Source organism: Glycine soja, chromosome 6 (genome assembly GCF_004193775.1).
Source record: "Glycine soja cultivar W05 chromosome 6, ASM419377v2, whole genome shotgun sequence".
Lineage (NCBI taxonomy): Eukaryota > Viridiplantae > Streptophyta > Magnoliopsida > Fabales > Fabaceae > Glycine > Glycine soja.
This window is the reverse complement of record NC_041007.1, coordinates 11,411,139-11,437,289: the sequence shown is the minus strand read 5'-3', so window position 1 is coordinate 11,437,289 and position 26,151 is coordinate 11,411,139. Positions and strand designations below refer to the sequence as shown.

Genomic DNA, 26,151 nt, shown 5'->3' with positions numbered 1-26,151 from the left:
ACACTTATTTAATATATAGATATGATTTATTTCTCAAAATAAACAGAAAATTATTCTTTTTAAAATACAAACAGTTCAGACAAACAAACTATATTTTTTTTATTAAAATAAATATTTTTTAATAAATAAATTTAAAGAAACTGCATCATATCATGGAAAAACATTTCCTACCAATTATTTTAATTTGTGAGTGAATCAAATGGGCAGAGTTGTAATTTGCGTAATTATTTAGAACAGTACAAGTAACTGATAAAAAAAAACTCAATGACATGAAACTTCGAGTTTTCACTATCCACGTTGGGGATTAAGTTTGTCTCCAACACAAGAATTAAAAAGTTTGTCTATAACAAACAACATTGCAATTTGTGTGTAAATCATATGAAGCTGAGTTGTAATTTGTATATTATATTTTTAAGGTTAAATTACAAATTTGATTTCCTTAATTATTAAAATTTATGATTTTAATCCTTATAATTTTAATTATAAGGTTTCTTATTCTTATAAAAATTGGTGATTTTGATCTTTCTTAATAAATTATTAACAAATAATTTTGATTAATTGAGTTATTAAGCTAATTATAAATTAATCAAAATCATTCATAACATTATATTCATCCTCTTCTCCACTAGCATTTCTTTTACCTCCACTAATCACAGAAACACCACATTAATATTAATAGTATTTTATTTAATTTTTTTAATGATTAATAATTTTTATTTAACTTATAATTAATTTAATAATTCTAATAGTCATAATTATTAATTAATAATCTATGAGAGTGACCAAAATCGTAAATTTACAAAATCAAAAAGACTAAATATTATAATTAAAAATCAAGGATGAAAATCATGAATTTAAAAAATTAGAAGATTAAAATTACAATTCAACCTATTTTTAAAAGTACTACAAGTAAAATAACGGATAAAAAAAAAGCTGGATGACATGAAAATTTGAATTTTCACTATCCACGCTGGGGATAAAGTTTGTCTACAACACAAAAATAAAAGCCCAATAACCCTACTTCATTTTTTCCCCAGTTCCATTCCACGAAAAACAAACAAAATATAACACAAAAAGTAGAGTTTAATGGCTATAGAAATCACTGTCAGCATGGTTTTTAAATTAATGGTTATAAAACTCAACCAACTTATGATAAATAGTAGTTTGTGATTATTTAACAATATAAAACTATTTTATACTATCAAATAGATAACTTATTTTCTCCTAGAAGTATTATAATAGATTACATTATTCTATTCAGTAATTCTGCATATTAATTAGTAAATAACAGATAACACAGTTTTTAATTAATATTGTGAATTAATGATCAAATATCTAACACACAAAAAAAGAACGGTAGTTGTGGCCCAACCAACTATTCTTTCCCTTACCATGCATCTAACAACTCTGCGGTTGTTGCATCCTGCACCTTAATTTTGACTTTCGTAATGGCCTATTCAAAATGTCAAATTACATTTCATAATGCACCTTCTTTTTTGGAATAACCAATCCAAAAGGTAAAAAAAAAAACATTTTGAAAAAGATGTAGAAAGCAACTTGGAGGTGCAAGAAACAACCCAATTCTATTATTTTACATCCTTTGGGGTTCTTCATATAACATTGGACCTTTTACATGTAAAATTAATCTCTAAATTTATATATACAATTAAATCTATCTTGTCCACGCTCAAACCTTTGAAAATGGACTGAAAGTCATTAACATGAGTGGTTCAAAACTTGTCTTCAAGTATTGGGATTCAATCCTAGGTTTAAAAATAGAGTCACAACTCACAACGGAAGGTACCACAATAATTCAAAATGAACTGATCTAGTGAAAAAATTATTCAAGTACCAAATAGAAACCTCAAGTACCTTAGTTATAAGAAAATTAAAAATAATAAATTATTTTTCATTTGACCCAACCCAGTCAACAAGAAATGGAACATGCTCCTCAATAACGAAACATTCACTTCCACAAAGAATTTACTCACTATTATAAAAAGAAACGCAAGCACTTCCACAAAGGATTTACTCACTATTGTCTATTGTAAAAAGCAAGGAGTGATTGACCATTATGGGTCAATTTTATAAACAAAATACTAATATGAATCTCTTTCAAAATAATTTATCAACATGGATCTCTTTTGACCATTCAAAATTACATATTTGACCCCAAGGTTTAAAGAAAACATGACAAATAAAAAAACATATCAAATGCCATGTTTTCTTTAAACCTATCCATCAAATTATTAATTGAACCCTAAATGGTGAAAAGAGACTCATCCTATAAATTATTTTGAAAAAAAAAACCCATATTAATATTTTGTTTAAAAAATTGACCCAAAATGATCGATCACTCAAAAAGCAAGTCACTTTCAATAATAATAGTGGCGCAAGTCTTTTTCTTCCGTTCCGATTAGCATTATCTATTTATCTCTGTGGAACGGATCATTGACTGAACTAATGAAATCAAACGTAACAATTCCTACACAAGGAAGCAATAACTTTTCTTATTTTAGAGTTAACAAATTCGTGCTCCCTAATTTACTTTCAAGCCATTTACGTGTCATGGCACAACTAAAATAACTGATTAGTTAACCAAATTTTATCAAGTACACTGCAACAACAATGGAACAGAGCTAACAAACAAAAAAGACAAAATTCATTTGCAACACAAACTTTCTACTATCCATTTTTCAATGGCTTTCAAAGTTCCAAGCCAGCAAACTATTCATATCAGTCACTTTCGGCTTCCTCGCTTATCTTTCAAATCCGCGTCCCTGAAACCAGACTTCAGTATCTATGAGTATGGAAAATGAAGGATATGGTACATACTACAATACATAAAGCAGAACTCCTACCTCTGGATGTGGTCAAGAATCAAAAGCCTAGGTCCAGGAGGAATCCTCACATCTCTGAGAGCACTGAAACACATCATAGAGAAACAAAATACAAGGTAAACAAAAATATATGAAAAAGAAAGGAAAAAAACTGACAAAAAAAATTGATCTTCCTACCTGTCTGTGAGTAAAGGCAGAGTGTTGTCTGTTAACAAGCCTTTCTTGAAATTCTTTTCGTAACTCTGAAGGCCAAGATTGTTCAACATGTGTCTTGTTTTAGCATAGTGAGTATCTTCAGCAGGTGGTTGAGAAAACTTTTGTCCTATCTGCATAATTAATGAATAGTTGAAGCCATGCTACTTACGGGACACCAAATTGTAAAAACCCGCATTACAGACAAAACATCCAGGGATCCAGGCAAGGACACCTCACTTGGAAACGAAGATCAATAAGTCATGTCCAAAATTTTAAACCATAGCTAATATTAGAAGCCCAACAATGATTGCCCCAAGATTTTTTTTTATAAATGATACCAATAAACAGTAAGGCACTTTCACTTAGTATGTTACCGAAATGGAAAGCCGAGCAATCATTGTTCTCACTGATCAAATGGAGGTACAAAATAACAAGGGACTACAAAAACTGTGAAAGAGGCATTAGCTTTTCCTTCAAGCCTACCTGGAAAAGTCCACCTTGAACAAGTGCAAAGAAAAGTCCAGAAGTGAGTGCATTTGTTGCTTGATTTGGTCCACCCATGCCACTTACTAATGAAAACAAGGCCCCTGAACCAAAAGCTGCCGCCATGCTGCAATAGATAATTTAGTGGATTCTCAAAAGTAAAGTATAATTGCTTTACATATTAGGAAATAAGAAATAAACAAAAGCTTTTACTGGGTATAATTCAGGCACACATGATCCATAAGCATTATAGGAGCCATTTCATTTTCTTTAATCTTCAATATAAGTTGCACACTTGGACATATTCTCAGAACACTGGCAACAGGAACCCTTCAATGACTTTCAACCCAGAGATTGAATTTTCATACAGAGGCCACATCATAAAATTAGAATATGTTTTGATACCTCTGAACTTGCATTCATTTGATCAGCATGGCAAGTTGACAGCTTTAAGTAACTGTTAGAATATCTAGAAAATATCTCATACAATATTTGCTGTATCTTAAATATTTTAAAGTATCTTAAATGAACACTTAGTAGGAGGTTTTAGATTTTATTATGTTTCCTCATTTTTCCTATAAATTCAGGGCTAGTAGTCTTGTTCTATTAGTGGTTTTGGGCATTTACTAGTAAAGTCGTACTACTTGTCCTGAGTATCTAGTATAAATAGGACCATGGAGTCAGCATTATGTAACACATCATATCAATCTTATTCAGAGTTTTTGCCAAGATTTATCTCCATCAACTTATGCAATTTTTGTTTAGCTTACACAAAGTAAAAGAAATATAGATCTCATTCTGAATATAAAAGTATTTTTACAAGGAAGATCACAGCTAAAGGGGAAGACAACAGATATTAATTAATTATATAAAACCTTTTCATAATTTTTTTTTCTATTTTTAAATGTTTAAAATGTTTTGTTTATCTTTATAGATCATGCAGATAACCCATAATGTAGCAGGTAAGGTCACAGTAAAAGAGGAAAGCTACATATATAATATACTCATACTTCATTGCATAAAACCTTTTATTCTACTATTTCTTTTACTTCTCTTAATTTTTCCCAGCTATTTTCTTTTGATAAAAATAATTATATGAAGGAATAAAGTCTCTTTATTACTAGTGATTTCACTAGTGTGAGAACTCCGGGAGGTCAAACTAAGGACTTAAGTCCTTGTTTAATCAGTCTTGAATGTACTTACGAAGGGCATACAAAAGATTATTCCCAAATGCATGTTTTTTGTGGATGATTTAGTTTTGATTGAGAAGTCAAGGAAATCAATTAACTCAAACTTGAACTTTGGGGACAGTCTTTGGAAATAAAGGGTTTTCACTTAAGTAAGAGTAAAACAAAGTATATAATTTTAATTTTAACAAGAAACAAGAGAAAAATGACTTAGAAGTAAAAATGGGTGAAGGTGTCATACCACATCACTCCAAGTTTAAACATTCAGGATCAATATCACAAAATGATGGAGAAACTAATGAGGATATCCCATACTATGAAGCACCGACACTGATATGAACACCGGACACGACACGGACATATGGACACTTGTCAAACACATCAAACTCAACCTGGACACGGCAAGGGGCTGGGGTGTCCGTGCTTCATAGATCCCATAGGATACACGTGAGATGGTTAAAATGGAGAAAGACATTATGGGTTATTTGTGATTGCAAAGTCTCTCAAGTACTACCATAGGTTTGATTATACTCTGGTAATGAATATTGGGCTTTAAAGTGTCAAGAGAAAAAAGGTGGGAGTAATAGAAATGAGAATGATAAGATGGATGTGACCATACAAGAAAGAACATGATACAAAATGATTATATATGGAGAGATATTGATATGACAACAATTGAGGAAAAAATGACAAAAGAAATAGTTGAACGTGGTTTAGAAACATACATGGAAGGACACTAAAGTACCAGTGAGGAGTGTAGATTACATGATTTTTAGTCTTGTAGAAAAAAGGAAAGGGAGACCAAGAAGGAGTTGTTAAAAAGAATCTCATGGTGAACAATTAATAAACTTTAAAACATTTGTAGGAAAAGAAAGGGAATATCCATGAAACTTATTTCAGTTGAGTAATTGACACTAATCCAAAGAAAGGAAGCAGTACAAGCCTTCGTGAATAGCCGAAAGGCCCAAAACTGTTAGTGTCCTTTTCCTTTTATGCACAATAAGAGTGTGATGAAAGTAAGATTCTATAGCAAGGTGGCTCAAGATGATTCCAAGTTACGATCCATCTACAACACTACTTCATCCATATATAGACAGACCTTTGTATCCTATAATCATTTAGGGTAGGGATTGCACAGATCAAATATATTACATAACATAAGCAATTGTAGCAGCTTGAATTTAGAAAGAAAAAAAAGGGTAAAAAGTTTTCAAAACTCAACCGATGATACAATTGTATCATTTGAAGCATAAAGCTCACCTAGACTGGACATCTTCCTTTCCCCTTATCCTTTTCAAGACACAGGAAATCCCAGCGTTCACTCCCGTCATCACAGCAAAGTTTCGCGCCTGAATTAAAGGACCTCCAGCTAGAGCCTACATAATAATAATAATAACAACAATTAAACAAAACCAAAAAATCACACAAACTAAGAAACCCTAAGATTTTCCACTATCGTAAACTAATTAAAATTATTAGCCTAATTGGAATTGGAATAATAAAAGAGAGAGAGAGAGTAGAAAGAAGACCTGCGCTTGTTTAAGAGACGCCATGGCTTGGGGATTGAGAGAGGCGTTGGGAGGAGGGGTGGGGAAGGTGGAGGAGGCGTCGGCGGTGAGGGTGCCCATGAAGGCGCCGATGGCGGCGCCCTGGGCGGCGCTGGTGGTGGTGACGACGGCGGCCTCGACGGGGAGGGACTGCTTGGAGAGCCAGAGGCGGAATCCAGTTTCCAAGTCCTTGAAGCGCGCTTGGATTTGCTCAATGGGGTTTTGACTCTGAGACGCCACCATAATTCCTTGCTTCCCAGCTTGTTCCATTCCAAGCAAAGAAGGATATGATAACGTTGTCTTCAATGTTGTCCCTTTTATACTTGTCACGCACCCTATCAAACTGCGAGCGATGCCACTTTTGTATCCAACTAACCTGTCTCTCTCAACGTGTGTACCTTTGGTAGAGTGAAAATCAAAATAAAATTATGGCTCTTACGAAATTTTATTATTATCAAACAAAGCAAAGATTGGTTGATTTAATTGGAAAAAAATGAATTAAGATTAAAATTTTAAATTATAATAAAATACAAAAGTATCAGCTTCATATTATTTTATTTTTTTATCATAAACAAAACAAAATGACCTTTAATAATACTCCTCTTGCACTGCTAAATTAATTATTCAGAACAAACATCAATTTGTTACTAATATTATTATTATTTCTTAGTTTATTTTACTTTTTTCGTTTCTTGATAAAATAGATTAAAAAATTAGCATTAAAAATAATACATATTTTCGTATTGTTTTAAACTAATAAATTGTTTAAACTAAACTAAAACTTCTAAAATGACAATTATTTTAAACGGGATATATACTAAATAAAACACAAAAATAATTATTTTCTTCGATAGTAAAATAACTATTTTTTTAATAATACCATTGGTACATATGCATGGTATAAGATAAATATCATAATTAAATTACAAAATAAGATAGATGCACGTGAATAAAAATGAAGGTACCGACCAGATTGTTTGCTTATTAAATTGAATTCTTACAAATTGCCAATGATTGTCATATCATGTGATTATATTAGAGTAACTTAATTTTATTTCTAAAATATTTTTATTCTTATGATTTTTTAATAAAAAATAGTACAGATAAATTGTATTACTATATTGGTTTAGTTCTCAAATTTTGTATTAACAAAATAAAAAATTATTTTTATACATAATCAATATATTGTAAAATTACTTAATTATTTTATTTTGTATACAGTCGAGGCAAAGAGATTGAACTTTAGTCCTTGTGCATCTATCCTACCACTGCATTAACCATGGAGACTAACTTAATTTTTAAAAATTTAAATCATTCAATCCATTATTAAGCACAATTAACTCCAACTCTTTTATCTTTTAATTTTTTTTTAAAAAAACTCCAACTATTTTATTTGATTTAGTTTGTTATATATTTTTTAAATGATTTAGGTTATTATATGTGTGGTCCAATTAAGCTATTTTTTATTAGGAGAATCTAACTCAACTGTTGAATAATGTGGGTTAATTATTATAAATATTTTCATTTCTTTTTTATTGGAACATTGACTATTAATTTGTTTAAAATTTGATAATTCATTTTTTTCCCTGTAGAAATGTCTCCATTTGACAAAATAGTTTATTCAATTATTCATCTTCTTTTAACTTAGTCAACTTATCTCTGATTCCAATTGAGTAATACTAGATTTTAAGCATCAATCCTATTTCATTGACTATTCATTTGTTGGAATTCTTTGACTTTGACCAATTCAAAGTTTTGACAATTGGTCCTGTGACCCATCTCATGTGAAACTGTTATTCTTGCTAAAAAAATGAAAGTTTTTTTTCTTCGATAATTTTCTCAAAGAGTCCATTCAGAGAAATATCTGAATCATTTTGATCTTTTTCACGTTTTGCTTGTATAAGGGAACTGATCGAGCTTCATGTTTTGGTATGGAAAATATGGACACATGAGTACTCAAAAAATAGAATACTGGAGAAAAAATATTAATTAATTAATTATCAATTAGAAGGAGAAGTGTTTGAACTTATAGTGGTATTTTTAGAGTTGGAGAAAATCAATACTGGTGGTTTTAGTCGTCAATCGTTGTTTATCAGTTATCAATTGTTTTAGTGCATGTGAAGATAGACTAATGAAATTCATAGACTTAAACTGAATTGATCTCATTCTTAAAAAAATGTTAACGCAAGAGTAGAGACGTCAAATGTAGAATGTTCAATCAATAAATTAAAAAAATACTAAACAAGAGAAAGATTAATAATGTAAAACCAAATATAGGCATTTTTGACTGGTAAAATTAGCTTCTAAGTTCACTTAAATTAAAATTATTTAATAAGATTAACTCATAAATATAAAATGATATTAAAATGTATAATTAATTGTTTAACTAATAAAGATAAAAAAATCTCAAGTAAATTAATAAGAATAAAAAAAAAGTAATAGCTCACAAACTATTTTATTTTTATAAGTTACTTGAGATAACTCATGAAAATAAGTTAACAACTACTTAAATAAATTTATACGCCAAATCTTTTTTTTTTTTAAGAAAAAGAAGCTTATATGCCAAATAAGTATTTAACTCATGCGAGAGTTATTATAAATTTTCTTAAATAAATGTCAACTCGTCATTTTAATTTTATATTGTTTTTCTTCATGACGCTGTAGTGATGGTTATTATTTTTAAATGTTCCCCCTTGTGAACAAAATGTTATTAAGTATAATGTCAATATTTTATACTTTTTGCTTCAGGACTTCAAGACCAAGTTAACTATATTTATTCGTAAATGTAAACATTTTATTTCAAAATTATTGAATTTTATAAATTTTAATTTTCATTAATTTTTTCCGTATATACTCCTATTGAAAATAAGTAGATGTCTACAACTTATTTTAAAAAAATACTTCAACAGAAAAAGCATTTATATTTCATATTAAATAAGAATATTTTAAATTAATTTTGGAAGTGAGAAAAAAAAAGAAACCGTATAATTTAGTAGGTTTAATTTTTAATTTTACCACTCAATTTTATTATTTTGTAAATTTTATCACTTAAGTTTTATTTCTAAAATTTATCACTTAAGTTATTAATTATTGTGTATTTTATCACCATCAAGAAATATGATGAATGGTTTTGATTTTTGATATCAACTGTGATTATAATTAACGTAATTTTTTTTCATCAAATATAGTCACAATCTATATAAAAAAATCGCTTTTTGATGTTGATTATAACTATCATTAATGTAAAAAAAATTATAAGAGTGATTTTTTATATCATTTCGCTACCAATGGTAAAATACAAAATAAATGAACGGTAAAAAATTATAAAATATTAAAAATTAAATGATAAAATTTGTGAAAAAACTAAAAACATAAAATCTGTGAAATTGTAAAAGTTGAATCACAGTAACAATAAAACTTTTGGGTGATAAAATTTACAATTAAGTCAGCAATTGTTTTAGTGAAACGACGTGTGATTGGGAGTTTAGGAAAGCAAAACAAATCAGGACTCCGGTTGCGTCAGAAAGAAAGTTCCCGCTCTCGGTTGGTAGCAGCAGGAGTGAAGGTATGTAGCAATTACCATAGCATTCCATTCCACATTTCACATATAATCTTGCTTAGCTGATTCCCTTTTCTCGAGATTCGAGGGTTTTGTTCACGATGTGATTAAGATTGTGCCCACAACATGCTCGATCATTTGTTCCACTGAAAATGGATAATTAGAAACCGTTTTTCTTTCAGGGACCAAAGCGGTTTTCGTTTAGCATTTATCCCTGACAATGAGCAGTTCAAGGGAGAGCTCCCCAGATTGGTTGCGTTCTTTTCAGGTATCACTTTATGCCAATTCAATTCTCTTACCAGCTTCCCCTTTTTACGATATGATTTTATGGTTCCTCGTTTTCCGTGTTCAATTGCAACCTTGAATTTTAACCTCAGTTCGTTTAAGCTTCTTACATCTTTGTCTGTTAAACAAAAATAATTGTATTGTTGTTGACTAGGCGCCATCTCATTCGCTGTTGACACTGTCCTCTGATTCTGGGTCTTCACGTGGTGGTGGATCTTGGAATGAGGATAAAACTGATGATGAAGGGTTTTCTCCAAAGTCATCCAGATTTCTGAAGGTTACCAAGAGCACGAGAAAGACACCAGAAGCTGCGAGTCCTAAAGTAGAAGAACAAACACCATCCAAAAGAAAGAAATTAGACAAGAAAAAGGCCAAAGGTAAACTTGCGATTTGATTTGTGCTTTAGAATTCTCTCAGGATGATTACATGGAATAGGTTTTATGGTCAAGGCAATGAGTAACACAATATTTACATGTATAATAAGTATAAAAATCAATTTACATGCAGTCAAGATTTTTAGAAAAACATTAGCATGAGTGCTAGGATGTGAAAGTCATTTCTATTTTTTTTATTGAGCTGTCATTCAGTCATTTATTATTAGTTATGGTGATACAGGAAACAAAGAGGAAAAGGAGGCAGTGAATGAATCAAACATTGACAAGCATATAGACCATAAAGTAAGAATCTTGTCTTCTTCTATTTTGGGTGTGCTCATAGACTTAGAAGAAGAAATGAACATATTTCTGTGTTTTACCATATTTTATATATATTGACTTGTGACTTGGTCCTTGAAAATCTACATAGAGGCTTCTGATGCATCAAGAGTTCTCAGCCAGTTTAATTGTTTTTCTTAATGCGTTGAGTGTCTTCTATCATAAAAGCGGTCTCTGGTCTGCTACTTATTTTGTGATTAATGTTAATATCAAATGCTTTTGCATAGGAATCTATTCATTCAATCTGGACACTATCATCAGATTCTGAGTCATTCCACGATCATAGCCCAAAAAGAGATCATATTGATCAGGTGGAAACCTCTCAGCATGAAATATCAGATGAAGGAGAGTGTGGGGATGGACTTGTTTTTGGTAATGATGGAAAGTTTCCATCCAAAAAGGGTTCAAAAGAGAAGTCTTCACAAAAACAAATACATGTAGAAGGTCATACACCAGTTAAAGGGAAGGAAATAAAGGCCAGTGCAAAGGGAAAAGGTAGTGGTGATTTGAAAGTTGAAGAGGAAGAAACTTGTGAAAAGCCTGCTGAACCAAATGTAAGAATGGTTAAAGTTATAATGATTGCCTAAAAATGTTTCACAGCATACCCATGACTTCAAATAAGTAGTAATTGAAGGTCGCATTGGTTTTCTTTCTAGTCTGGCATCCTGACTTATGCTTGTTATTTGTAAGTTGCAGGTTTCCTCCGCAAGATTGCCTTTGATGCTTTCTGAGAAAGTTCAACGTACAAAGGTTAGGTGACAACTGTATGTTATGGAATTCTCTTTGCTGTATGTTCTGTCTAGCAAACTTGTAAGGGCCATGTTTTATTGCTGTTATTGGGATGACCAAATGAGTATCTGAGGTTTCACTTTTGAAAAATAAGTTACTAGTTTTGTTTTGAGTTGACAATGGTGTGATACATTGTAGATTTCTTATAAGAATCATGTGTTTTCTCTTTAGCGTTGATTCTAATTTTCCTCTTCTTTAATCCTTATTCATGAGAAGGGAAATGGGTTTGACAGAGAGCTTTTCTGTTTTTGCAGGCACTCATTGAGTGTCAAGGTGACTCCATAGATCTGAGTGGTGATATGGGTGCTGTTGGACGGATTATAATTTCAGATTCACCATCTGGGGATCAAGAAATGTGTTTAGACCTGAAAGGTATTTTAATTTATGTTTTCTGATTAATACACAAATTGTAAATCCTTTGTTCTTTATAATTTTTATAGACAAGCAAATATATCTTGATCATAACACTGTAGAATGCATATATACAGATGCATAATACAGCTAAGCTATTTTACTGCTAGACTGCTATTCTGGTTTTTTCATGTTGACCTTGCTCCATGTTATAAAAATTGTAAATCTTAAACTGATAATCATAATGCCTTTTATATATAGATAGAGATATCTTAGGTGGTTTTGGCATCTATCGGAAAGACCTATTGAAGTCCCAGTAGGGACACTAGAAGAGATTGAGGATAATCCAATCACTAGAGGAAGAGGGAGACCGAGAAAAACTATGGGCAAAATAATTAAGGACTTAGAAGTTAATAATTTGTCTAAAAACATAATTTCCATTTTCTTGAGTTATTGATACAGTACTTTTACTTGATAGTGACAAGTGACAAGCCGTATCTGATGGTTCAAATTTTGCTCATTTTTTCAGGAACAATATACAAAACATCTATAGTTCCTTGCCGGACGTTTTGCGTTGTATGTGACATGATCTGTATTTAACAATTAACGTCACCTTGAAAGTTTTGATTGGGACATGTAGCTAGTTACTTTTTTTATATATCAAGATATCATATCTTTAAAATATTGCTTTCACATGAGCTTGTTATTTTTTTCAGGTTAGCTTTGGGCAGTCAGAGGCAAAGGTTTGTTGGCTATCTAGTATCTACTTATTTTCTACCTTATTCTCTATAATCACTACTTTATTAAGTTAGTAAACTTTGGCTTAGATTTTTTTTAATTTATATTTATTGTTCTTACCCGTAAGTAATTTAATCAACCTTGCCATGGATTTTTGGAATAATATATGCTGTCATTGTGTTTAACTTGTAATTTATTAGTCAGGTTGAGGCCATAATGAATGATTTCATACAGCTGAAGCCACAGTCTAATCTGTATGAAGCTGAAACTATGGTTGAAGGTTATTTGCATCTACCAACAATTAATTGGTGCTTTTATGTATGATAATGTTGCCTTTATATCCTGCATAAATTCCTTTCCTCACATCTATTCATTTCATATGAGAAGGGACACTGGATGGTTTCTTCTTTGATTCGGATGAGGAGACTGGCAAGATGCAGAAATCAACCAACCAAACTGATCAAAATGAGAATGTTGAGGAACAAGCTAATGGTAAATCCAAAGGGAAGACTGACAAAACATCAGTAAGTTTCCTGATAGTCATTCTTGGTTTTAGAATTCTCCTTAGTGAATGAAAATGCTGGTGCATGCATACTTAATTGCTGAAAATATGGATGCAGGGTGCTGGAAAGAAAAGAGGTAGAAGTACAGGAGGAAAACCACAAGCGAAGATAGCAAAGAAAAAAACTCCAGGTTCCAAAAAGGCAAAGACCAAGAAATGAGTCAAAGAAGCTCTCGGTAATTTCTTGTATATGCCATGAACCAATATAACTCAATCCTTGGTTTAAAAGTAGAGACGCTGAATTACTTTGCCCATGACAAAGATGGTGATAGTAGAATAGCTGCTGTTAGAATTCTTCTCAAACCACACACAGAAGAATTGAAAGCTTGTGATCTGACGAATGAGTTCTCACAAATTCCTTACTATGTTTATCATTTTCAGGCCTGTTTCAGTATTACTCACTGTAGTTTCTTTTCCAGTGAATATTATTTTTTATTTTTTTTCTTTTAATTGATCTGCATTACCTGGCTACTATCATCTAGAAGGGTCACTTTGTTCATTAAATTTCTGCAGAACATGTACTATGGAATATGTGAGAGAATGAATTTGAGGATTCTTATATTCCTGTTTACATTGCAAAGGACTAGTTGTTTCCTTCTTAACATTTATTTTGCTAGATTTACAAGTTATCTTGAGAGAATAGTGAATAGACAGGAATTATGACCGGTGGTATTTAGATGATATCAATTAGTTCTTAATAAGCTCCGAACTTATTGGAGCTTTAGAAGACTACTTTCTGAATCATTTGTTTGCAAAGGGTTCTTCAAGTGTAATATTTTTGCTGTTCATGGTTTCCATCTCATTGATTGTGCCTTATTTTTTTCTTCTCCCCTCCTTTTAAAAGCCCTTGTGAGTCTCTTCAGATGTTATTTTATATTACTGGTCATATCTTACAAATGAGAAAGAGTGAGAACCAAGAGAAAGATTGGCGCTGGAAAGGGTAATAAAATATTTGATGAGGAAGTGACCTGCTGATGCTTCCAAAAGGGCTGCCTAATTGGTGGAGGAGGAGCTGCAAGATTTGGTCTTCTCATCCTGTGTTGTAATGTAAAATGTTAGTTATGGTCCTTTGTTTTTATTTTCTTGAAAGTATGGAAAATTGGCAGTAAATTGAGAGGGAAAAGAAATTAATCAAATTTGAGTGAGATGATGTATAGTGTATACCCATTGCTGTTGGGACAGAAAACAATATCATATTCGTTTGCTTTGCAAGTGAAAGTGCTGGTGCCATCATCAAAGGCATAGCTATAAGCTCTTGGACAAGCCTTCTTGAAAATGGTTGAATAATAGGAAGGCTGGCATGTATTTGGATTAGCGAATGCTCCACTGCAGCAATACTTGTCTGTCTTGAATGCCTCACAAGCACTCCTACACCCGACTACCCGTTGGTTTTGATCGCCTCCAAGTAATTGAAGTTCTTTTGGACAACCTATACCATTGCATTTTTTAAATTGTATATCAGGTACCCTTGTGATTCTTCTGTCATTTAAATACCTAATTACTTATGATATAGTTGTACTTTAAATAAATTCTTACCTCTATTAATATCAGTAATACAACCTGTGGAATTACAGGCATCACCATATACACCTCGTGGTAGAGCGAGTAATGGCAAATTGTAGCCATCTACCATGCTAACATCATAGAAGTCTTGCCCATTGCCTGCACCAAGTGTTATCTCAAACAGTGAGGTAGGAGGAGCGGCACCATTTCCCTGACATTCCAGTCTTCCCCCACAGTCACCTGTTTGGCATTTGCCAACTCCTGTTGCATCAAATGTGCAACCAGTCCTTGCCCATATCCGCCCTGACCAACCTGGAACAGTCGTAAGTTTGATGCTTTGACCTGTGTCTAACCGGAATCCGGTTGTTGCAAGTGGAGGACTCCCTGAACCAGAAAGTGTACCTGGCCATATAGTATGTGGGCAGTTGTTGATTATGGTGAATGTGTATGAGAAAGAACAAGAGAAGAATGTAAAGAAAATGAGCAAACTGGTGAGCTTCCAGGATGTTGTTGTTGGCATTTTCAAGGATTATTATAGCTGGTAATGTAGGTTGAGCCTTAGAAACTATAGAGGGATTGAATTTGATGGCCAAGGGAAGGGACAATGCCCCTAAGATTTGTAATTTATACTATTCTGAAGGAGGGAGTTGTGTGCTAAATGAGTTATGCATTACAACAGACAAACAGTTACGTTAGTTTCATGAAATCCTCAGCCGCAAGACCAGCTTTATGGGTTTAGTATTTCTTTTATTGTGGATGGCCTCATTTAGAAGCAATTCTTTGCTTTTGCTATGGCATGGGAAGTTGTACAAATCTGGAGTTCTTTGTGACCTCCAGGCTCCTGTCCGGAGAAATCATTAATTTCTTCAAAGAATCGTATTAGAAAATCTCAGATTCTACCGTATAAGAAGTGGCATGGGTTTATCATAAAAAAAGGGACCAAGGATTCCTCCTAGATATAGAACTAGTCTAGGCGTTAGAGGGAAACATTTAGTGGTTCCCTTGAGTTACACACTCCTCTAGACCGATCCTGGAGCATCTGATTCTGATAATTGGCATGTCATATGTGAACTTTCATGGAAGCAAAAAGCATAACTTTCATATATACAAAAAACCACAAGCAAACATGACTTTCATTCTTTCAACGGTAAAATTGACCGCAACCTCCCTCAAGTATCCTATTCCTAGTTATTATCCATGTCGCAGACTAGAACTAGAAGATACCAATTAATAAAACTAATTTAATGTATAATAATATATTTTTAAGTATATAAGTAAATACTCAAATATAATGTTAGATAATTACAAATGTCCAATTTATGTAAATTTTATTGTGCATGGTCTTGAGGGAATATCAAATATTTAACAATTAAATTAATAAAATTCAATATGTATCGAATTTTTTTAGTAAAACTTTTGCCAAGAACTATTAAAGGAATAACTTATTTACACACACTCTAATGAAATTAATAAAATTCAACATGTATAGAATTATTGAAGTAAAACTTTTGCCAAGAACTATAAAAGGAATAACTTATTTGCACACACTCTAATGAAATTAATAAAATTCAATATGTATAAAATTATTAAGTTAAAACCTTTATCAAGAACTATTCTTGAAATAAATTGATTACACACATACTCCACGCCCTGAGTACCATTTTTATCAAAAGAATTTGTAAGTTAGTTTTTGTTATTTAAATTATACAAAAGTTAATTCCACATTAATAAGTTAGAGGGCCCCTCCTCTTAGGCTCTTTCCATTATTCTTTTCTGGTACAGAAAGTAGAGTTTTCTTTGAGTATTATGACTCTTCTAGTGCACTAAGAATAAAGTATACGTAGTAGCTGTAGATTAGAAAAAGAATAATGAAAAATTTAATAATTTAATTATTCATTATATAGTGCATATATTCAATAGTTATTTTTTTAGTGAATGGTTGATTATTCTTTATAATTTTCCATTTAAAGTGCATCTCCAAGAAAGGGAATGCCGAAATGGAAATGATTTACTAACCAATCAGGTACCACATTGCTTTCACGATAAACATGAGTTCTTCATCTGCCACTGCCAAGGCTTCTTCCAACAATTCACGAATTCGGCAAAACAATTGGAGGACAATGACGCTAACTTGGATAGCAAGTTAGTTACCACGAAATCCACAGCAGAGGATAAATCAGCTTCGAACCATAATTTGTAACTACCAATCGGTGAAACCTTTCCTCAGAAATTTGATGTTATGTAGTGAAAAGTACACTTCAGAGAGAAATGTGAAGACAACTTATTGATGAATATATCAAAATAACAAATTCATAGTTTGCTATGGTATTTTTTTTTTTTTTGGTAAGGAGTTTGTTATAGTATACACGTTTACTTTATCATAAATTTTTTTATTGATTTTCTAATTAATGGTTTTAATCACTCACTTATTTAAAACGAGTTCACTAAGGGGACCAAAAAAATTCAACACCATCTCCTAGATTTTTCTTTATTTTCCACTAGGCTTTCCTTCAACACCATCCTCTAGGTTTTTCTAATTAATGGTTTTAATCTCTCACTTATTTAAAACGAGAGTTAACTAAGGGGACCAAAAAAATTCAACACCATCCCCTAGATTTTTCTTTATTTCCCACTAGGCTTTCCTCCCAGGATAGGCGGCTTGTGTAGATTTATTTAAAAACTACCATGTAATAGTGCTTAAAGGGGAGACTTTTAAAACAGACATGAATTACTTTGAATAGCTTGTATAAAACTTGACTATTCCAAATTTCATTAATGAAGGTGTGATACAAAATGTCAAAAGAATAGAAACAAGAGATATTCTTACAAGTTACAAACCTCCGGCATTGATACAAACTTACATCTGCCTTGAATACAAAAGCAAAAAACTGGCAAAAAAACATTATCAAGGCTTAGGAGAGTTTACTTTCAAGGGAAAATCACTTTCAATCCTCCAATAAAGAGGGAAATGTATGCAGGCTGGAGTCATAGACAATGCTGATAATCGTCACCAGTCAATATCCCAGGACAGGTCACTTTTATTTGTTCAATCATTGCCACTGTCCACAGGCTCTTACAGTGGAAGACAAATTCATTTGGTCTTATACTTCAAAATTCAAACTATATCGAAATTGGGTATGCAAACTTTTTCAACTTTTCCTAGTGTGTCTTGATCATCCACCAAAACTTGTTGAGAGCATCATAACTGTCCTTTCCTCAACTGTTACATCTACTCCATACCAGGTACCAGCTGCTAAGTCTCATCATAACTCGATGTTCTTACAGCCACATAAATTGTTGCCTAAAATTCAGAAGTGGTATATTTGAGCATGAACAGCTAAGCTTATACCTACAAGAAAACGAGAAGTATCAATATTTCATCTTCTAGTATTAGAGCAAATCCATGTTAAAATGTTATTCAGTATTGCAACACAAATGTTTTGAATGCTCCTTGCTAGCACATGCTTCAAAACCTGCACAAGTCACATTAAACTCAGACAGCCAGACATCAGTTAACTCATGGAATGAATAAGATAATCAAAAGATAAATTAATGAAAATGTGAACTATCATATTTGTTGAGCCTGCAAAAGATCAAGAAAAAATTAGGCAGCAAAATTAAAAATTAGTTTTCACATGCACAATTTTGTCCATGTGAGGAACTGGAGAGAACCTGAGCTTACAGAAGTCAAGGCAATCAACATAACCCTGAAAGCCTAAGAGATAAGATCGATAATCATGAGCTGTTCTCGTGGAATTGAGGGAAATAAAGGAGTAAAATAATACAACTTAACAGCACTAGTCTTAGTAATGAGTACACTAATACTCGAATAGCGCCGTACAAAAACACTAGAAACCTGACAGGTTGGCTAGAAAATGTTAACAGTTAAGTACATCATTGATTCATAGTGCAGCATTCAAAATCCAGCTACAACAGTCTGCTTCTCACCAAGGTTAGCAATAAACTGAAGTCAATTTTGATTTCATAACTATCTGAATACTAAATAAAGCCTGCTCAAATCCCCATTCAACAGTCAAGCTACATTAAGCACTACATTACATTCATACTAGAAATATAAGGAGTTCCTACAATAGATGAACATACATGTCCATCAATACGAAACCATAATTGTTCAGGTTCTGTTATTCATACTCATCTGATAGAAAAAGGGAGAAAAAAAGCACAAGTGAAATGATAGAGTTTTTCCAGTTAAATAATATATATCTAGCTCATATCCATGCCATCTCCAACTTGGCTGCAGATAGGGCTGACAGCAGAGAAAGATCTCTCAAAAGGAGAAGGATGGATTTGGGCATCCCCCCGTCTACGCTTAAAACCACAGCTTTCGGAAGGCGAATTCTCCGCATCAAGCTTCCTTCGTACGCCTCTCACTGCCTGTTCCTCTGCAGGTGAAAGGGGGAAAATTTGACCACTAGCTCGACAAAGGGAGCTATGGTTGTCATACAGAATTCTCTGGTTACAGTTTTTATCACAGATGTGAGTCAGCCCAGTTAGCTTGCAGCGATACATGTTTCCACAAACATGTTCATTTTGACATTTCCAGTCGCATTTGTGACCGGGAACTGGACCTTCTTGGCCCAAAATACTTGACAGAAAAATAACATTTGCAGGACCTGCAACCATAGATTTGCCATATACCTCCATTTCTTCAGTCAAGACAGAAGCAACTCCTAAGAAATCCTTAACACACACTCCGACTTCAAGGCCTTTGCCTGAATTGTCTGCATTCCCCACCACAACAACACAGATTTCAGTCAAACTCAACAAAAATTCATCTGCTAGCTATAAAGATACTACATTTAAGATCTGACACACTCTATAACCAAAACCAACCACCCTTATCTTGGTTTTCTTCTGAAAAGGTTCTCTTCTCAACAATATCTTATTCACATTCACAAAACGCCACGGATATTTGTTAAACGGAAAGACCCAACACAAGCCACAAGAGTCAACAGCCGTTGATCAACCATTGTCATAAAATCAAATAAGATATCACAAAAAGCAAATCTGGAATCTAATTCGTGAACAAAAATTATATTCAACTGCTCCATCTACCTTTGACAAACCGTCACAACACAAACGGCGTTTATTCTAGGCAGAAACAAACACTCACATGCGACAGATCTAAACAAAAGGCCAAGTGGGATTTTCCCAACAACAGACAACACAACAATTAACACACGCGCTCTGTCAACAAGAATCATACGCCAAAATTCTGAGTGATATTTTCCGTTCCAGAAAACCATACCATAAAAAATAATTAACATTACACCTTAATAATAATAATAATAATAATAATAATAATAATAATAATAATAATAATAATAATGGTGATGATGATAAAGGAGAATTAAGAAAGAATCATAACAGACCCAACAAAAGAAAACAAAGGGAGATTAACTTACACGCTCTTGAGCTAAGTGAAGCAAGCGGATAAAGTTTTGGTCTTTCTTCCTCAGTACCTACAAAAAAAAAACAAGAGAAACCAACAAAAAAGAAAAAAAGAGCCTTCTCTCTCTCTCTCTCTCTCTCTAACTCTCACCGAAGAAGAAGAAGAACCTAAAAAGCTAAAATTAAACAAGGAGAGAAGCGAAAGGAAAAGGGTATTTATAGAAATATGGCGCTGAATGGTGAAGCTGGTGACTTTACACTTGTGGGGTTGACGCACCCAGATAGGACAAAACATACGCAAACCAAAATGCAAACCAAATGCACCCCAAATGTAATTTCGCCCCCACTTTACCTACATTTTGGATAAAGCTACCGGATCCAACGCTCTTGCTTAACCCATCACCTTTTTTTTTCTTTTTTAATTTTTTTTTAAAAAAAACACCGTATGAACGAGAGAAACAAGTTTCTTAATTTAATTTAAATTATTTTAATGGCTTGTTTGTCACATGCACGAGCACGATTCACCCAACGCCAACGGTTCTCTTCTCTCTCTCATCACTCATCAGTGATCAGTGGCTTATCTTTCACACTTTTAACGTTTCAATTTACTAAATCAAAGAGATTAAGAGGAGTGCGACGCCGAGACCTTATCCTCGTGTTGACACTTGACACGTGTAATCACCACCGTCTTCCTCGGCTCATGCCTCCACATCGGTCTTTCGGGCTTCTTTGATGGGCCAAGCCCATGACCCGAATTCTACCCAACCTTCTCTAGGGTCTGCGGCGTTTCCATCAGATCAGAGCATCACTTCGAACAGCTTTCGTTTTCTGCTTTGATTTTTCTTAGATCCTAGCTGCTGATGATTGAAGGGGACGCGTCTCTGTTATAATCAAATTTCATGTGTAAATGAATGAATAATCACCCTGACTCCTAACAGAAAGATGAGAGCGAAATGAGTTAAATTTGGGTTTAAAACAATCAAGTTTTTGTAGCAGTAATTACAATTTACACAGCCAAAGTTGCTGCCTTTAGGCCTAGTGCTGATGAATCCAAATCTTAAAAAGAGGGGGGGTAAACCTTCTTTAGATCAGTTTTATTAGTTCAAAAGAAATTTATCATAGTTCATATTTCATAATCCTCAGTTGGCATCACGCGTTTTAATTTAACTTTGCAGAAGCTTGTGGATTGTAGGAATTGCTTGGTTTTAATTTATCATGGTGGGAATTATTCTCATAAGAGTCTTTATGTACTAATCGTGGACCTTGTCAGTTTCTCAAGTTACTTGGATTTTCATTATTACAAGCGTTAGTCCTGTGAGCAAGAAAGGGGTGTTGGTTTCTAACTGAAAGTTTGAAAGATGTCCTTTCCATTTCCAATTGAACCAAATCAGTCAACAAGGATGAAGGAGTTTGGTCTTCACTGTAGACTACTGAGGACTATCTCCTAAATCCACATTGCATGCTTAGATGAGCAAGATGTAGTGGCTAATTGTTCAGACATTGATAATCCCAACTTTCTCAGCCTTGAAGTTGAAAGTTAAGGTGTTAAGGATAAAGCTTATTGGGAATTATCTAAGTTCATCATGCATTTGAAGAAAAAAGCCATTTTTTGCTATTAAGCCACCTATAGCTCAGGAAGGACAGTGTTTTAGTGTCTTTGTTTCTAGTCATATGGTGCCAGTTCTTTGCTTGATAACTTTGGAGGCTTGTTTGCTTTTCTTTGTTCCATGCTTGTTTCTTGTATAACTTACAAAATGACTAAATAGGCTTCTTAAAAAATGCACGGTTGACAAAACATTTATTTAAATGAATTTCTGCATAAATAAGAATTTTGTTAAGTGGGTACTTCTTTGTAACCATTACAGAGAATATGAAGTACAACCCATAACATTTGATTTGATATTTTTTTACTTTATCACAGTTAAGAGATGCTAGCTACTAAGTTGAAATCTATAATGGCTCCAATTTTGTTATAGAGGATAGATTTTGTTGAAGCTTTAGTCTTAGGTTCTCCGCTTCATTTGATGTTTAATAAACACATTTTAGTCTTTCGTTCTGAACCTCATATTCAGGAATGTTTATAAATGTGACTGTATTAGAAACAAGAATGACTTCTTTCGTCTAGAAGAGCACTAATAATCTGATTTTTCCATTGAGGAAGGGTACAGAAGCAAGCTCGGTTAATACATTAAGTTGTTCTCCATGTTCAGTGTGCTTTTTGTTGGTGTTTAATTTTACAGTTAAATCAATTAGGTATTTAGATATCAATTAGATCAGTTAGTCTGTTGGGTTGATTGGTTAGCATTTGTGCTGCATGTACTAAAAACCTTACTGTATGAATATCATCAGATCGAGTTTCATTTTTCTGTGATTCTATGATCAATGATGAGGTATTCACTCCACAGTTCTCTATCAGTAACAGTTTTTATTGAATGTTCAGTCCTAGTTTCTGTGTGCTCAATGCATGTGGAAATACCGTTGTCGAAGACCCATAAAAAGTACTTTAGCCAGGCAAACATCCTAAGGAATGCAAGACATTCGCCAACTCGCTCTTTACTAATATACTCTCTACTATTAATAAAAATTGATTGAATTACACAATCGTGAAGGGAGATTATTAAATAAACTTTTGTGATTAAAGCTCACAAAATTTTGTAACTTCTAATAAACTTAAGTCAATAATAAGAAGTGTTTTGTTAGCATTTCTCGCCTTATCAATGTGTGCTTAAAATGTGCCTAGACAATCAAGAATTGAATTTCAGTTGAGTCACATTCAACTCCAATCCAATGCAAGAGGTGGATTGGGTTGAATGAGCACTGGAAAGTGGAAAATGAACATGCACTTACTATGCTGTCGTCCACAATCAACAGCACCACAGAGACAGCCACTGTTGGTCTCTTGTGTTGGGTGCCTCCTACTTCTATGGATATTTGGACGCATTCCTAATTCCTATGTTACCTGTATTGGTTTTCATGCATTATTTTCCGGGCAAATGTGGGTGGTCTGGAGTGATCGTTGACCGTCCTGAAGCTCAAGAGCAACTGCATCAGCATCACGATCATGTCGATGTGGAATTTCAATGTACAAAGTAGAATGAGTTTCTTAGAATTACAAAGTTTTATCTTGACAGAATATAGACTACCAGAGGATTGCACCTGGGAAATTCTTTACTTTGACATTTCTCTTATTTTGCTTCTCAGTTGTGCTTAGCCCTTGACCTTGAGCAACACTATGAGCATTATTGTTTTTATGACTCGAAACTACTTTTTCATTTGTTTTATTTGCTTGCATGCTCATTAGTTGTTTGAACTATTTTTCAAATTTTTAGAATATAATAATATTTTAATCAATTGACTCGACTACCTGGTCCAAACCAACATAATTAAAATTAGGTTGGTTCAGTTAGAGTTTCTTACTTAAAACAATGAACTCGATCAACAATGGACATATTCCAACTCATCATTATTTCATCGGTTTGAGCTAAAAAAAACCCTATCTCCCATTCAATTATACCCCTAAGTGAAAGTATACAAGGAATAATAATTATGAAGCCATTGTATTACATGCAAGGTTTTCCTTCTGACTGCACGAGACAGGAGCACCCCTAGTTAGAGGTGTAAAATATGGTCATCTGTTCGTCAGTTATAAACTACTAGAAGCACCAGATCGAAACTCAAAGGTGACGGATATGCCTTGATGTTTCAGTCAAACGCATCTCAATAAGTTATATTATAACATGATACTGTAGAACTATGCAAGTTTGTTTATTATAGTTTGTATGTTTTTGACCTGACGATCCTAAATCATCAATAACACCAAGTTTTGAGTCCTTTTGTTTAGCAAGACTTATTATACGGATTTTTCTTAATAAAAAATGTACTGAAAAAATCACAGTTTGAACCAAATCTTGTCGATAGAGAACAATTTTGCAGCGAATGAACTCCGGTTAAGAAGATACAAATTGGCTAGAACTATCAAGTCACCTCGCAAATCAAATCTTGATAAAAAAAAGAAAGAAAGAAAGAAATTATCAGCCAATGTTAGTTCTTGATTATGTATACATGAAAATAGAGTCTAATTACTTTTCCACACTCAAACAGATTAATTATGTAATTTCTGACAGGATGGTTACTACCTAACGAAATTCTTGAAGAGATGCTAACTTGCGCAATTAGAACATGAGGAATAAAGTAGGGTTCATTTGTGTCATGCAGTCCCACAGGATCAAATGACTGCTCTGACTATGTAAGCAAAACGCTGACGAAATTAAATTCCAAGCTGAAAAAATAGAGAAAGATATGCTAGTTGTCGCATGTGGCTTGATATTTGTAACAATAACGAGTATGGGGAAATTGTGGGTATAAAATACTTGTCCCAACTCACGTTATTTAGAGTTAAGACGTTTATAATTTTTATTTTTTTTCTTGATTAACTTTTGTTTATTGCGAGAAATGAATTCCGACTAATTTAAAATTTAACTTAAAAATAAAAAAAAAATTGTTTTTGATGATGATGGTTAATCAAACTCTTATGGAGAAACCGTGGATATATATAGTCCTACGCACTTACCTATCTACTAGCTATATGGAAGGTAATTCCATTTTAGCCTAAACCAAATAAGTTCCACTGTCTTCAAAATAGAATAGATATATGTTGTTAGAACTACAATTTTACTAGTAGCAGGTGATGTTGTCACACTCGCAAGTCACAAGAAGGGCAAAGAAGAGAGAGACAAATAACGAGATGTTGAATTTGCAGCCGGCCGGAGTCTTTTATAGGTAAAAATAAACATAGCATATTACATATTTTTATAAATAAAAAATATTTATATTAAGAATATCATTTTATTTAAAAAAACTATATTTAATCGTTAGTATTATTTATTTAAAGATTAGATACTGTCAAGAAGCAAGATGGTAAGTTCATTAATTTTAGTTGTCCAGACAAGAAAAGAACATTTGTTGAATGGTGGTGAGCCGATGTAGAAAAGATCCTAATCGTTGTTGATCCATTTGTTATGCTGCTATCTTTCTGGATGCCTAGATTTACATGGATTCATCGGAAGGGTAGAAACTAGAAACAACGTATTAAGAAGAATTACCTAAATTAATTTAATTAAAATGCATTTTTTTAACATTTTCATCTAATTATAAATTATTGTAATACTTAATTTATTATTTATAATAATTATTTTAAAATTTATTATAATGATAATTTTTATTTAATATATATATATTAATTAAATAAAAATTATCATTATATATATATATATATATATATATATATATAAAATCATGCAAGTGTGGATTATATTTGCTCTAAAATTGTCAAAATGATTAGGTAATTGCCACTGTCTTTGTCTTATTTTGTTTGACGTTCTAGAGAAAAAAAGCCTCATTTTGACTGTTATTTTACAATATTAACGAAATACTAAATATATTAAAGAAAAGAGAAATATATTATCAAAAGTAAATGTTAATTTTAATATTTTTCTAGAAATATATTTAAAGTTTAACTAGGTTTTATAATTTTTAAAAATAGTTTAATTAGATTTTTTTATTTTTCAATTAAGTTTTATTTTTTAAAATAAAATTAATTTGATCTCATTTAAAATTAATTTTAATATTTTTTCCAAAAAAATCAAAATCTTTTTATCTTAACTGAGATATCATTTAAAAAAAACATACCATCATTCAATCACAATCTATATATAATAAATTTATTAACTTTTAAAAATATTTTATGACCATAAACATTCAACTCTATCATTCTCTCCTCTTGAAATTTAAATCTAAAAAAATCAATAATAATTATTTATAGAAACGATGTATCTTATCATCTCCTTTCTGTTTCTTTCAAATCTATTTCCATACAAAGAGAAAAAGAATAAAACTTTTTAATTGATTATAATTATTATAATAACATAAAATAAAATAAAAACTTAACAGACACCATAAAAAGACAGAGAAATTCAACTATCCGCTTT

The 26,151-nt window shown here is 32.4% G+C and overlaps 4 protein-coding genes across 7 annotated transcripts; 1 reads left to right on the top strand and 3 right to left on the bottom strand.

Annotated features, from left to right (window-relative positions):
* Window positions 1-2,469: 2,469 nt before the first annotated feature.
* LOC114415651 (chloroplastic import inner membrane translocase subunit HP30-2-like) lies at window positions 2,470-6,583 on the bottom strand. The gene is made up of 6 exons (XM_028380446.1): window positions 6,235-6,583; window positions 5,966-6,081; window positions 3,519-3,645; window positions 3,018-3,166; window positions 2,862-2,924; window positions 2,470-2,780 (listed from the first exon to the last, which is right to left on the bottom strand). The coding sequence occupies exons 1-6, from the start codon at window positions 6,520-6,522 to the stop codon at window positions 2,741-2,743; spliced, it is 783 nt and encodes a 260-aa protein (XP_028236247.1). The 5' UTR covers window positions 6,523-6,583; the 3' UTR covers window positions 2,470-2,740.
* A 3,104-nt stretch (window positions 6,584-9,687) lies between these two features.
* LOC114415649 (DNA-binding protein BIN4-like) lies at window positions 9,688-13,850 on the top strand. 3 transcript variants are annotated; one of them, XM_028380443.1, is made up of 13 exons: window positions 9,688-9,817; window positions 9,994-10,079; window positions 10,251-10,473; window positions 10,712-10,773; window positions 11,037-11,363; window positions 11,500-11,559; window positions 11,853-11,970; window positions 12,479-12,525; window positions 12,666-12,692; window positions 12,892-12,967; window positions 13,075-13,211; window positions 13,308-13,361; window positions 13,392-13,850. In XM_028380443.1, exons 2-13 carry the CDS (start codon window positions 10,032-10,034, stop codon window positions 13,407-13,409), a joined length of 1,197 nt encoding a protein of 398 aa, XP_028236244.1. In that variant the 5' UTR covers window positions 9,688-9,817; window positions 9,994-10,031; the 3' UTR covers window positions 13,410-13,850. The 3 variants fall into 3 exon arrangements, with proteins under 3 accessions (XP_028236244.1, XP_028236243.1, XP_028236241.1); XM_028380442.1 differs by having other exon boundaries at window positions 11,506-11,559; window positions 13,308-13,850; XM_028380440.1 differs by having other exon boundaries at window positions 13,308-13,850.
* Window positions 13,678-15,381, bottom strand: LOC114415650 (thaumatin-like protein 1). Of its 2 annotated transcripts, XM_028380445.1 has the most exons (4): window positions 14,786-15,381; window positions 14,414-14,678; window positions 14,218-14,284; window positions 13,678-14,128 (listed from the first exon to the last, which is right to left on the bottom strand). In XM_028380445.1, exons 1-4 carry the CDS (start codon window positions 15,270-15,272, stop codon window positions 14,126-14,128), a joined length of 822 nt encoding a protein of 273 aa, XP_028236246.1. In that variant the 5' UTR covers window positions 15,273-15,381; the 3' UTR covers window positions 13,678-14,125. The 2 variants fall into 2 exon arrangements, with proteins under 2 accessions (XP_028236246.1, XP_028236245.1); XM_028380444.1 differs by having other exon boundaries at window positions 13,678-14,284.
* A 2,102-nt stretch (window positions 15,382-17,483) lies between these two features.
* Window positions 17,484-20,387, bottom strand: LOC114415648. Its single transcript, XM_028380439.1, has 2 exons — window positions 20,179-20,387; window positions 17,484-19,494 (listed from the first exon to the last, which is right to left on the bottom strand). Exon 2 carries the CDS (start codon window positions 19,415-19,417, stop codon window positions 18,977-18,979), a length of 441 nt encoding a protein of 146 aa, XP_028236240.1. The 5' UTR covers window positions 19,418-19,494; window positions 20,179-20,387; the 3' UTR covers window positions 17,484-18,976.
* Between the last annotated feature and the right edge of the window lie 5,764 nt (window positions 20,388-26,151).

What these genes read in the sequence shown, in the direction of transcription:
- LOC114415651 (XM_028380446.1), bottom strand. Translation starts at nt 6,522, where the DNA reads ATGGAACAAGCTGGGAAGCAAGGAATTATGGTGGCGTCTCAGAGTCAA. An exon ending in CGTCTCTTAAACAAGCGCAG is followed by an intron (nt 6,082 to 6,234) that starts GTCTTCTTTCTA and finishes ATTATTATGTAG; the next exon opens with GCTCTAGCTGGAGGTCCTTT. An exon ending in TTCAAGGTGGACTTTTCCAG is followed by an intron (nt 3,167 to 3,518) that starts GTAGGCTTGAAG and finishes TTAATTATGCAG; the next exon opens with ATAGGACAAAAGTTTTCTCA.
- LOC114415649 (XM_028380440.1), top strand. Translation starts at nt 10,032, where the DNA reads ATGAGCAGTTCAAGGGAGAGCTCCCCAGATTGGTTGCGTTCTTTTCAG. An exon ending in AAAAGCCTGCTGAACCAAAT is followed by an intron (nt 11,364 to 11,499) that starts GTAAGAATGGTT and finishes GTTATTTGTAAG; the next exon opens with TTGCAGGTTTCCTCCGCAAG. An exon ending in AGCTGAAACTATGGTTGAAG is followed by an intron (nt 12,968 to 13,074) that starts GTTATTTGCATC and finishes TCATATGAGAAG; the next exon opens with GGACACTGGATGGTTTCTTC.
- LOC114415650 (XM_028380444.1), bottom strand. Translation starts at nt 15,272, where the DNA reads ATGCCAACAACAACATCCTGGAAGCTCACCAGTTTGCTCATTTTCTTT. An exon ending in TATTACTGATATTAATAGAG is followed by an intron (nt 14,679 to 14,785) that starts GTAAGAATTTAT and finishes GCAATGGTATAG; the next exon opens with GTTGTCCAAAAGAACTTCAA. An exon ending in TTCTGTCCCAACAGCAATGG is followed by an intron (nt 14,285 to 14,413) that starts GTATACACTATA and finishes ATTACAACACAG; the next exon opens with GATGAGAAGACCAAATCTTG.
- LOC114415648 (XM_028380439.1), bottom strand. Translation starts at nt 19,417, where the DNA reads ATGGAGGTATATGGCAAATCTATGGTTGCAGGTCCTGCAAATGTTATT.